Source organism: Podarcis filfolensis (assembly GCF_964270895.1).
Source record: "Podarcis filfolensis genome assembly, chromosome: 9".
In the NCBI taxonomy this organism is placed as follows: Eukaryota; Metazoa; Chordata; class Lepidosauria; order Squamata; family Lacertidae; genus Podarcis; species Podarcis filfolensis.
In genome coordinates, this window is record NC_139610.1 from 61963040 (window position 1) to 61975937 (window position 12898).

At 45.5% G+C, this 12898-nt stretch overlaps 1 protein-coding gene across 2 annotated transcripts in view; it reads left to right on the plus strand.

Annotated features, from left to right (window-relative positions):
- Window positions 1–236: 236 nt before the first annotated feature.
- The window catches only part of FAM13A (family with sequence similarity 13 member A), a 134757-nt gene continuing 122095 nt past the window's right edge, over window positions 237–12898 (plus strand). Inside the window, exons 1-3 of one of the 2 annotated variants that reach the window (XM_083571108.1) lie at window positions 237–504; window positions 3859–4048; window positions 8179–8388. In XM_083571108.1, the coding sequence (XP_083427234.1) occupies window positions 478–504; window positions 3859–4048; window positions 8179–8388 (427 nt within the window). In that variant the 5' untranslated portion in view covers window positions 237–477. Of the gene's footprint in view, window positions 505–3427; window positions 4049–8178; window positions 8389–12898 lie in introns of those variants that run through there. The other variant, XM_083571107.1, reaches the window with a different exon arrangement.

A 12898-nucleotide genomic window follows, 5' to 3' on the forward strand; every position in this document is an offset into this window, starting at 1 on the left:
GGTGGTGGAGATAGAGAAAATCAGCATCTTGTGGCCCGAAATCAGGATATCTCAGAGCCCTGCAAAGAAAGCAGCCGGGAGTGGGGTGGCTTTGCAGGGAGGCGCCTTCAGACCAGCTTCCTTCCTTGCACGAAATCCTTGGAAGTAGCAAGACGTCGGCGACTCTTAAGTCCCGGGTCACATGACCCTTCCGAGTCTACCAATACAAGAGTCGCTGGCTCAGATTTCAGTTCCAGGGTCTTGATTCCTGCCATGTGCATGCAAAGCAGGAAGGATAGCTCGAAAAGTTTTGGGGGAAACGCTTGAGGGCTGCTGGACGTTTTTGTTTTTTTGTTTTCTCCCGCGGAGACGCAGCAGAAGGCAAAGTTGGAAGAAAGCTTTCCGTGTCTCGGGAGGGAGGCTTTGCCTTGAGTCTCCAGCAGTCTGCTTAATGCCTTCATCCTATCTTCATTACTTCTTCCAGACACTCCGGAGAGAATGGGGGCAGGCGCATTAGCCATCTGTGTGAGTACGAGGCGGCGGGCTGCGCGGGGAAAACGAGGGAGGCTCTCTCTTGCAAATGGGTGCGCAACTGCGCGCACCCACGACAGGGGGCGGGGGGAAATATTGAGCGCAGTCTAACATCTTGAATGGTGCAATAAAGTGCACAATAAAGTCAGTCAGTGTGTCTAGATCTGTTGTCTTACAATGTGGGAGACTTCCAGGTTGTGTGTGTGTGTAATTTTGGGGGTATTTTTTAATAGGTGCAAAACAGAATAAATAACATCGGAGCCATGGATTGGGTGTGAGGGGGGGCATATAGAGAAGAGATGAAAAACCAAACATTGTTTTAGACATGTATAAAAAGCATTTTGTTCTTACAGTGTTAAGCTTACGTTCAGTTCATTCCGTTTCTGCTCTTATTTCTCAGCCTCAACGTCAGCCCTTCTCTGCCTCTCTGATTTTGTAATATACGTGATTCGAAAATAATTGTACAACAATTCCACCTAGGAGATGTAGCTTGCCTCCTTTGTTTTGATGAAGAGGCTTTGGGGTGGTTGATGTTGTTTAGATTCTGGGGGTTTGATCAGCAGCACAATTATGCATAGACTCAAAAGTAAATGTCACTGAATTCATTGGGCCTCAGTCCGGTCCGCCCACCCAATGTATAGAACTGCAGTTCCAGTAGTTGTTTTTTAAATTATTTCTGCACCACAACTTCTATTTTGTTTATAACTATTTCCCAAAATTGTTTCAGTAGCTTGTAGTTAAGCACTTTGCAGCTCTTGGTTTATTTTTCAATTAAAGTTGTCGTATAAGTGCCAGGTTTGTATGTAAAATAAACAAACCCATTTTATTTCCAGAGTAGGGCTTTCTGTTGTGTTATGCCTTCTCTGTTAGTGATCATGCCTGCAGTCTTCCCTCAAAAAAAGGTTTTGCTCCTAAGTAAGTACGTGCATGTTTGCCGCCAATATGGGTAAGTTTGAAGCTGTGTTTAAAAATTGGAGCCGCTCAGATAAATGTGCAGATTTAAAGGCATTTTTTAAACAATGAAGAGACAAGCGAGATTCAACTTGCTCCTGCAGCACTGTGAGGCAGGATTGATAATGTGTACAGTATTTTATTCTTCTTAACTAACATTTCAAGATGGATGTTTCAGAGGGAAGGATTTGCTGTTCCATGCATATATTTTGCCTGTTTTGTAGGCACTAGAGATTTAGTGGATTTAGCAGCTGGGTAGGCAAAAGACTATGCACTCCCCTCTCTGCTTTTTTCTGAATGCACATAAATAAATAACATTAAAAGAGTTAGTACGCACTGTCTGCCCTTTCCATCTCTTGAGTCTTGCATGTTTCCCTTTTGAACCTTTCCCATTTTTCATGTTTGAAAGGACAGGTTAGCAGTGTAGTTCTCTGTAAGTCTGTGCAGAAGCCAGCTGCTTTTGAGTTCAGTGGGGCTTACTCCCAAGGTAAGTGATTAACAGGATGGCCAGCTTCATTCTTAAAACAAGTTTTATTAGGAGTGGGAATCTTGGCTGGCTTAAATAGTTGCCCCCCCCCCCGAATCATTTCAGGAGTAGAAAGCTGGTAAAGTTATGTTTATATAGTGGTTTAGAGCAGGACCACACAGCTCACCAAGCAGAACCCCTTTCCTCAGCAAGCCCTTTAAGAAGGAATGCAGTAAAAGTGGCAGAACCTTATGCTAGGATGAATACGATTACCAGGTGGCCTCATAGCACGGCTCCAAGATCTGCAAGAGGCCTTTCACCAGGCATAATGTTTGCTGGAACGTTTGCGCTATGCAGCCCAGTTTTAAAATGAATGCCATATAGCGCTTCATTGAGTTACCACTGGGACATCCTTGGGAGATGTGTGAATGGAGGATATATCGCAACAGGTAGTGATGGAGGAAGCTGTTTTTGATACATGCCAGCCAGCAGCGTTAAAAATAACGCACACTGCCATTTTTCTGTTAAACACCCACATTTTAGCTTTGACTCTCAGAATCGTTGGAAGGGACCCCAAGGGTCATCTAGCCCAACCCCCTTGTGATGCAGGAATATCAACTGAAGCATCCATGACAGGTGGCCATCCAGCCTCTCCTTAAAAACCTCCAAGGAAGGAGAATCTGCCACCTCTTGTTGGAGTCTGTTCCACTGTCGAACAGCTCTTGCTGTCAGAAGGTTTTTCTGAATGTTTAGTCGGAATCTCCTTTCTTGTGACTTGAAGCCATTGGTTTGAGTCCTGCCCTCCGGAGCAGGAGAAAACAAGCTTGCTCCATCTTCCAGAAAACAAACAGATAAAATTTTATAGACTAACCAGCCCAAGGAGAGAGAGAGATAGATGATGATGATGATAGATAGATAGATAGATAGATAGATAGATAGATAGATACTGTATTTTCTGGCGTATAAGACTACTTTTTAACCCAGGGAAATCTACTCAAAAGTTGGGGGCCGTCTTATACGCCGGCTACAGCAGCAGCTCCTGCAGCAACTCCCCACCAAAGAATAAACAACAGCAAATTAAATCAGAGGACACCGAGCTCTCTAGATGAAGCAGAAATACGCTTGAAAATTGGCCCCAGAAGCCCCCGGCCCCTGGGTAGTGGAGCGGATTTCTGAGCCGGACTGGAGATTGGTTTTTTAATTTTTATTTGGTGTGCATTGGAAGAGGGGTAGTCTTATACAGCGAGTATATCCCAAACTCTATATTTTAACTGGAAAAGTTGGGGGGGGTCGTCGGTCGTCTCATATGCTCAGTCGTCTTATACTCCGGAAAATACGGGATATATATATATATATATATATATATATATATATATATATATAGGCATCTGTTTGGCCAATGTGAGAAGATGATTCTGGACTGGATGGGCTATTGGCCTGAACCAGCAAGGGTGTTAGGAAAAATCTAGCTTGTAAACAGTGCTGCTGCTTTTCTGCTGTGGCAGAAATCCATTTCTCAGTGTCTGGTGCCAGGCCATTCGGCTATTTACCTCTATGTTTACCCTGATGTTTCAGAGAAGAACGGCTTCCATTCACAGAGCGTGTCTCTCATTTCCACTCCACCCACAGTTGCTCTGGCAATGAAGCTTGGAGACTTCCAAGTTATCCACTCTGTTGCTCGGCTACGTATTCCAGGCTCCTCCTCCTCCTCTGACTTTCTTTTTCCCTTTTCAGTCTCTCCCTGTGTGTGCATGTTTCCCTCCCAGATCTTTTCGGAAGAATTCCTCTCCGCCGGGTTTCGTTTGTTTATGTTGAGAATTTAAAACCCGAAAGGCCTGGCTTTGAATGCTCGGCTTTCCTTTCGTAGAGCCACCATGCAGCCCCCTATAGTCACGATGACCGACTGCTCCCTCTTTCTGTGCTCTTTCAAGCAAAGCAAATCGGCTGTCAGGCTGAAAGAAGACATGAAGAAGATTGCGGCAGCCCCACTGAGTGGCCAGAGGGGAGCTGCCTGCCAGAAGGTGTTTGGCGTAAGCCTGCATGAACTTCAGCAGCAGGGACTGAGCAAGAACGGAGTCCCGGCCGTCGTGTGGGAGATTGTTGAATACCTGACTTGGCATGGTAAGCTGCTAGCGGAACCCTCCTTGTTGAGAAAAGGGGGAAAGAAAGGTTTATCTTTAAGGTAAAAAAAGGTAAAGGGACCCCTGACCATTAGGTCCAGTCGTGACCGACTCTGGCGTTGCGACGCTCATCTTGCTTTATTGGCTGAGGAAGCTGGCGTACAGCTTCCGGGTCATGTGGCCAGCATGACTAAGCCGCTTCTGGCGAACCAGAGCAGCACACGGAAACGCCGTTTACCTTCCCGCTGGAGTGGTACCTGTTTATCTACTTGCACTTTGACGTGCTTTCAAACTGCTAGGTTGGCAGGAGCTGGGACCGAGCAACGGGAGCTCACCCCATTGTGGGGATTCAAACTGCCGACCTTCTGATCAGCAAGTCCTAGGCTTAACCCACAGCACCACCCGTGTCCTTCGATAGATAGATAGATATAGATAGATAGTCCCATCTTTAAGGTACAGGTAGCAAATATGTGGCCCACCAGATGTTGCAGAGCTTACATATCTCTATGCGGCCTAGGACCCATGTACCTACGGGACCGCCTCTCCTGGTATGCCCCGCGGAGGACCTTAAGGTCCACAGATGACAACATTTTGGAGGTTCCAAGCCGCAAGGTGGTTAGGTTGGTCTCAACTAGGGCCAGGGCCTTTTCAGTACTGGCCCCGACTTAGTGGAACGCTCTGTCACAAGAGACTAGGGCCCTGCGGGACTTGACATCTTTCCACAGGGCCTGCAAGATAGAGCTGTTCCACCTGACCTTTGGTTTGGACTCAGTCTGACCCTTATGTTTCCCTCACCTTATGGTTTTGACTTTTAAAATGAGGCTGCATTTTAAATTGCATTTTAACCTATATTTTAAATTGTGGTTGTTTTTTTCTTATTACGTTTTTACTGAAATTTTATTGGTGTTAGCCACCCTGAGCCTGGCTCTGGCTGGGAAGGCAGGGTATAAATAAAAATTATTATTATCATCATCATCATCATCCCTGACCATAGGCCATGTTGACTGGGACTGGTGGGGGCTTATTATAATTATTATTTATATACCAACTCTCCAGCCAAAAGGGCCCCCAGAGCAGCTTACATGCAATAAATCAGAACAAGAACTCAGCTTCCTGTCTCTCCTGCTGTTGGGATTTCTGCTTCCAGGTGGCACTTGGAGTCCCACAAATTCTGGAAAGTTGCAGGTTCCTCGCTCTTGCTTTAAGGGGTTGTCTGTACTCTCAATGCGTAAATGCATTTTATCTCGGTCTGTAACTTCTATTGGCTCTCTCTCCCCACCTACTTCCAGAAAATGCTGGGAATTGTAGTTTGGTGATTCTGGGAAGTGTCTATTAGACACCCCAGGCGCCCTCCTAGGACTGCGTTTCCCCTTAAAAGAAAACTCCTAAACTAAGTTCAGGGCTCTCCCAGGGACACCGTTTGTCTGTTTGCATAAGATTTGGCCGTCATCACCACACACTTTCTTGAACAATTATCTTGTCGCTGCAAAAAGTCAAATAAAAAAAAGTGGTGGGAAATTGACCCCGGGAAGTGTGGAATAACAGCCACTATCTGGTATTGTTGTATAACTTTGTGAGAACATTTCAAGAGAAATGCTCAATAAACAGGGGACATTGTATAACCTCTGTACATGTTTTGTGTGAACGTATTGGCACGAATCCGTTCCGGAAGTCCGTTCGACTTCCAAAACGTTCCGCTTCCAAAGCTCAGCTTCTGATTGGCTGCAGGAAGCTCCTGCAGCCAATTGGAATCCCCGCCGGACGTTCAGCTTCGAAAAGAACGTTCAAAAATCAGAACACTCACTTCTGGTTTTCGATCATTCGGGAGCTGAAACGTTTGACTCCCAAGGCATTCAGGAGCCAAGGTACGACTATAATAGCTGATCTGAAAGCTCAAGTCTGTGGTGTAGATGCATGTGTATATTTTATTTCATTTTACGTGGAACAGTTCTATTCTGATTTTCTTCCATCCTGGTACTCAAGATAGTCTGGACAGACACTGTCAACACCCAGACTTGCTTATCGTGTGCAAGGGGGCTGCCTCATGTGTCTTCACACCAAGCCAGGGTCTTGATCTCTGCGGTGATTTTCAAAGCCCCCTGACTGTCATGCTCTAATGCAGACTTCCTGAAGCCAGTGTGGTGTCATGGTTAGATCTAAGGGTGCCAGTGTGCTGTAACGTTGTTAGAGTGTTGGACCAGGACCTGGGAGAGCAGGGTTCGAATCCCCACTCAGCCATGAAGCTCACTGGCTGACGCTGGGCTAGTCACCATCTCTTAGCCTAACCTACCTCACAGGGCTGTTGTAAAGATGAAATGGAGAGGTGGAGAATTGTGTATACCACTTTAAGCTCCTTGGAAGGAAAAGGGGGAATAATAATAATAATAATAATAATAATAATAATAATAATAATAATAGTGAAAGAAAATTAAAATGGAAGAAAGTGGAGATCTAAGAGCACCAACATACTAAGTAGGTTCAGGTTCAAATTTCACATAATTATTAAATAAATCTAATCTTAAATGCTCCGTAATGCTTATATTTTTGTGCATGCAAGTTAAAGAACTAAGCAAGTAGTCTTAAGTTTGATGGTGTGTGAATAATTCTCAACTTTCTGATTTAAAGGGATCTTGTTTTTCTGCAATGTGCCCTGTTTTCCAGCAGATGTCAGAGTAGGATTGCTAGGCTTTAGTGGAGGCGGGTTTCTGCTGAGGACCTTTTGAGGCATTTGGTGCAAACTCCTGTGGGCTAAACTCGTAGCTCTTGTCAGGGCCAAACAACAACCAAAGGGTTTTTTTCTTTACTTTCTTTCTTTCTTTATTAGATTTATCTGCTGCCCTTCATCGTAAGATCTCAGGATGGCTCACAGAATAATATACAGGATGAAAACAAGCAAAACAGCAAAACAATAAGCCCCCCTTCCCACAGACACATTTAAAAGGCAGTAGAATATTAAACAGCCAAAGGCCTGGTTGAAGAGGAATGTTTTTCCCTGGCACCTATATATATAGCGAGAGAGAGCACTCAAGCTTTTTTCCAGGGGCACGCAGGGGTATGCATACCCCTAACATTTTGTGACTTTGCACTTTTGTCCATTTACTGTATTTATTTTTCCTGATTTGAACTATAAAACTGTGATTTTCTTGCGTCAAAATGAGAGTACCCCTAAACACTTTTTTTGGGGGGAAAAGCACTATATATATTGTCAGGGAACTGCCATCGGAGCCAGAGGCGGAGGGAAGGCTCCAGAGGGATGCTGGAGAGGGTCCCAGCAGGCAGAGAGGCAGCCCATCTGCTGGGGAAGGAAATCAGCGTAACACCAGTGGAGAAGGGGGGCAGATGGGGGAATCGGAGAGGAGGCTCCAGGACTCTTCACCGGAGACCAGCGGAGAGAGCACGAGTGCTCCGCTGCCCACACCCTCCCTGCACAGAAGACTTCCACGCAGGGAGAGTAGGAGGAGACTTGGCATCAAAGAACTTCTTTGCTGGAAGAAGTTCAAGAAACGGCCACTGACGGATTCTGCTAGCGACTGAAACAGCCACGAAGTGAAGGGCTGTCCAGACAGAAAGGGTTCAACCCGGTAACCTAGCCAGGAGTGGCGGCAACTTACGCACGAGCAACCCCTATAACCATTACATATATATATATATATATATATATATATATATATATATATATATATATATACACACATATATATATACACATATATATACATACACACACACACACACACACACACACACATATATATATATATATATATATATATGTCACCAGGCAAACCCAGCTTGTTCTCCACTGCACTGATTTCCTATTTGTTGGGTGTGTGGCTTTTTCCACACAAGGGAGCATTCAGAATTGTGATATTTTCCCCTTCACAGTTCGAAATGAGGCAGTTCCATTCTCCCACCTTGGATCTTTACCACCTTGTTGTGCATGTATGTCTAGGCCAGGCCTACAATTTTTTGGCCCTCGTTTTCACTGCTAGACAGTTAAAAGGCGACTTAGGCTTTTTTTGTTACGTTTAGCATTTGCCATTGGTTGCTCTGGCCGTGTTATTTTTAAAGCAGGGCAGCGGGTGTGCCAGTTATTTATTTATCTTCCTCCTTTTTAATGTGTAATTACAGGGCTGAAACAGGAAGGTCTTTTCAGGGTGAACGGCAACCTGAAAACCATGGAGCGGCTTCGAGGGAAGTACGAGAGCGGAAAGGAAGTGAAGCTGCCTGTGGAAGGCGACGTCAGCTCAGCGGCCAGTTTGCTGAAATTGTTTTTGAGGGAACTGCCTGATCGGGTGATCACTTCTGCAGCACATCCCAAATTCATACACCTGTATCAAGGTGACAATCTTTTCATCAAGCATACATCTCTGGTGGAGTTCACTAGATCTATAGCTGTTGGTGCTGGTGTTATTATTTTAACCATTTCCCCTAAACAGGGCAGTTGCCATGGGAAATGGCAACATGTATATAGTGGTACCTCGGAAGTCGAACGGAATCCGTTCCGGAAATTCATTCGACTTCCAAAACGTTCGGAAACCAAGGCGCGGCTTACGATTGGCTGCAGGAAGCTCCTGCAGCCAATCAATAGCAACGGAAGCCCCGTCGGACATTAGGATTCCAAAGAACGTTCGCAAACTGGAACACTCACTTCCAGGTTTGCGGTGTTCGGGAGCCAAAGCGTTCGACTCGCAAGGCACTCGGGACCCAAGGTACAACTGTACTCCGAGTCGCAGAAGAAGGAAAAAATGTTGTCCTGCAAAAACAACTTGTGCTAGTCAGTGGATAAAATTTATGTGACTGAGTTGGGTTGCTTTGCTTCTCTGAACACTTGGCCAGTCTGTATTACAAGAGGGTCAATTCCTGTACTTTCCCCACTCCTGAAGCAAATTTCACTAAATGAGTACAGTGGTACCTCAGGTTACAGGCGCTTCAGGTTACAGACTCTGCTAACCCAGAAATAGTACCTTGGGTTAAGAACTTTGCTTCAGGATGAGAACAGAAATCATGCCGCGGAGGTGCAGTGGTAGCGGGAGGCCCTATTAGCTAAAGTGGTAACTCAGGTTAAGAACAGTTTCAGGTTAAGAATGGACCTCCAGAACGAATTAAGCTCTTAACCCGAGGTGTAAGGTGTGTTGCTCAGCAGTAAAGAGTGTGCTTTGCATGCAGAAAGGTCTCTTGTCTGGTCCTTGGCATCTCCAGGTAAGACTGGGAAAGACTCACATCTGAAATCTGGAGAGCCACTCCCAATTAGTTTAGACTGACCATGCCAGCTGGAGCTAGTGGAGCTGTAATCCACATCTGGCAGGGGTAAGGCAGGTGTACACAATACTGACATAGATGAATCAGTGAATCTGCTGGGGTGGAGGGGTTTGGATAAGGCAGAGTTAGCCCTCTGCCAGCGAGAAGCACCCCAAAGCTACCACCATCGCAAGGCAGTGGAATCCCTTCCCTCAGGTGTCCTGTTCAGAGGGGATGAAGCTTTCAAAGGACTGTGAGCCTCAGAAATAAAGAGCATGGGCAGAGTGTACCTCCCTTGCGACTGTGAAAACTATTGTGTTTAATAAGATGATTCCACAGTATCCTCAGACCATGCAGCTTCATTGCTTTACAAAATGTGTAACGGTGCAGACGTTCACTTTCTAAAGATTTCTTTGAAATGTCAAAACAATAGTTCTATCGCTCCTCTTTTCCTTCCCCAAAGATACAAAAGCAGGCTGCCTTGGAGAAACTTGAAGAAGGCCTTTTTTTAAAAAAAAGGCTTTGGAATAATGGTAATTTCTGATTAAGAAGTGTTGACTTTGTTTCAGTTGCGTTCCCAAGAATTTGGGTTGATGGCAACTTTATAAGCTCATCAAGGGGCTCAAAAGATTTGGGAAGCCCTGGGTTAACATGCTACCGTCCAGCAACAGGTTTACCATCTCGGTGAGAACTAGGTCGTGGTTTTTGAGCCAAACACTCCACTTTCTCTCTCTTTGCTGTATTCCTCTTGGTTAATGGGCAGAACATATTTAAACTCCTCTTTTTGTAAAATGCTAGAGAGTTTCCAGTATGAGTGGGTTCGACTGCTGACGTCTGCCCTTCGTTTGAGCATAGCTCTGCACTAAAAATGGCTTGCCAGTCAGCTGTTTTTGGTTTTTTGGTGGCGGGGTCATCCTTTTTCCAGCACAGCTTGCCACACGCTCTTGAACTTGTGTTGTGATAAGATCAAGGTTAGCTGTGAAGAAGAATGCTTTCTTGTTTGTAGCCATAAAAATCCCAGATACTTACCACTCAGCAAAGCACAGAGTGCTCCTGTGTTGGAAATAATGTTCAGCCAAGGAGTAATAATGCGTTTCTGCACTGTTTACAGATAAAACAAGTTGTAATTTAGGAACAAGGTTAGAGGGCTTGGCTGAACTCCCTCACATTGCAGAATCAGGTGGTTTGAAGGTATTGGAGCAACTTTAAACATTATGAAAAGATGCGGCGCTGAGCTCTCTTGTGTGCCTAAGATGTGAAAAGGAAGTTGCACAGGGAGGTCGTGTGAGCTCCTTTATCATCCAGAGCTTACATATTCTGGAAAACTATGGTTAATTTAGAGACTTCCCCACTGGTCAACATGGTCAACATGGATGAACTCTTTGCACAAGAGGCAAGGAGATAATTGTAGCCTGCCAATCCAGATCTGATGGCAAATTGTGGTTAGAGGCTCTGTTGGGGGGACGTTCCAGACAGTAGATGAGGAAACCTCAATAAATGAAGTCCTTAGCATGTTCCCAACTTCCAGGTAACAGTTGGGAAGATGGAGTTGAGTTTTGGAGGAGAATGGTATTGTCCAGGGTGATACACTTAAAGAAATTGGAAAGCCACATTTATTTAATTGGACTTCTCTGGGGCCAACTGACTAAAGATTACAGCTGCCTTGGCTACAGAGTATTTTATCCTGGACAAGATTAACATACAGTGGTACCTCGGGTTAAGAACTTAATTTGTTCCGGAGGTCCGCTCTTAACCTGAAACTGTTTTTAACCTGAGACACCACTTTAGCTAATGGGGCCTCCCGCTGCTGCCGCACAATTTCTGTTCTCATCCTGAAGCAAAGTTATCCTGAAGCAATAGTATCCTGAGGTACCATTTCTGGGTTAGCGGAGTCTGTAACCTGAAGCGTATGTAACCTGAAGCGTATGTAACCTGAGGTACCACTGTATTGCTGGTTTTTCAAGGGATGAAAAGGACCTTTGTTAAAATAGATTTCCCCCAATCACACTCACCTGTCCTACACCTGACATAGCTCCTGACATCAGATACGGGGCAAGGAACACAGCAGCTTTAAAGGGACAAGCTGGAACATTGGAGGGATACTCCTTCTGCAAGCAGGGCATGCATTTGACTCCCTTTAAATTTGACATCAAATGCAAGCCCTAACTGGATCAGCTGCACTCTGGAAATCCTGATTGACGCTTGATACGAATAGGGGTTGCGTTCAGCTCCATTTGGCTTGTGGGGCAAACTGGGGCTTCTGCTGGGCTCAGTTAGACCCACCCCACAAGACCCAGATGTTCCCCACCACTGATTAAGATTTCAGTGCGATGCGCATGTAAGTGCTTTGTAAGGTCTTGGTTGACCTTGACATGAGCCCACAGTGTGACACGGCAGCTAAAAAGCCAATGCAATTCTGGGCTGCATCAATAGGAGTATAGCATCTAGATCAAGGGAAGTAATAGTGCCACTGTATTCTGCTCTGGTCAGACCTCACCTGGAGTACTGTGTCCAGTTCTGGGCACCACAGTTCAAGAAGGACACTGACAAACTGGAACGTGTCCAGAGGAGGGCAACCAAAATGGTCAAAGGCCTGGAAACGATGCCTTATGAGGAACGGCTAAGGGAGCTGGGCATGTTTAGCCTGGAGAAGAGGAGGTTAAGGGGTGATATGATAGCCATGTTCAAATATATAAAAGGATGTCACATAGAGGAGGGAGAAAGGTTGTTTTCTGCTGCTCCAGAGAAGCGGACACGGAGCAATGGTTCCAAACTACAAGAAAGAAGATTCCACCTAAACATTAGGAAGAACTTCCTGACAGTAAGAGCTGTTTGACAGTGGAATTTGCTGCCAAGGAGTGTGGTGGAGTCTCCTTCTTTGGAGGTCTTTAAGCAGAGGCTTGACAACCATATGTCAGGAGTGCTCTGATGGTGTTTCCTGCTTGGCAGGGGGTTGGACTCGATGGCCCTTGTGGTCTCTTCCAACTCTATGATTCTATGATTCTAAGCTGGTTGAGTGTATCATCCTGCCAAAAGCTGACATTTCCACGTTGTCATCAGAATCATAGAATTTGTAGAGCTGGAAGAAACCCTGAGGATCATCTAGTCCACCCCCCCCCTGCAATGCATCTGTCCCATATTGGGGGGTTGAACTTGCATAAATGCTAGTATCTGCCTGCCCATAAAAAGGCCTGTCCTGTTAGTTTTGACTTGTACATCCCTTCTATTTTAAAAGGGAGGATATTATATCCATGTCACAGCTGTTCAGTTCAGTGAGTGAAACAGGGTGTGCAGGAGCCAGATAGCCACAAGTCTCCAGCCACAGGCGAGCAACATCGTAAAAGAACATCCTGCCGTGTCATCTGATAGGCACTCGTAGCATGCAGGACACAGGCCCGTGTCAGGACGGGTCGCCCTTTGGCACATGTCCCTGTCTCAGATTCTCCAGCTTGTTTGATTTGGGAACACAGTATTGCACCCCACCCCAGTCTCTGAGTGGTGCGTGATTCCAAGGCACCAGGGTCTTGTGTTTCCTTTTGGACAAAGAGGCTCAGCGGAGACTGTGGCATCTTTGCAGTATATGGTTTATTTACACATATATACATCCTGA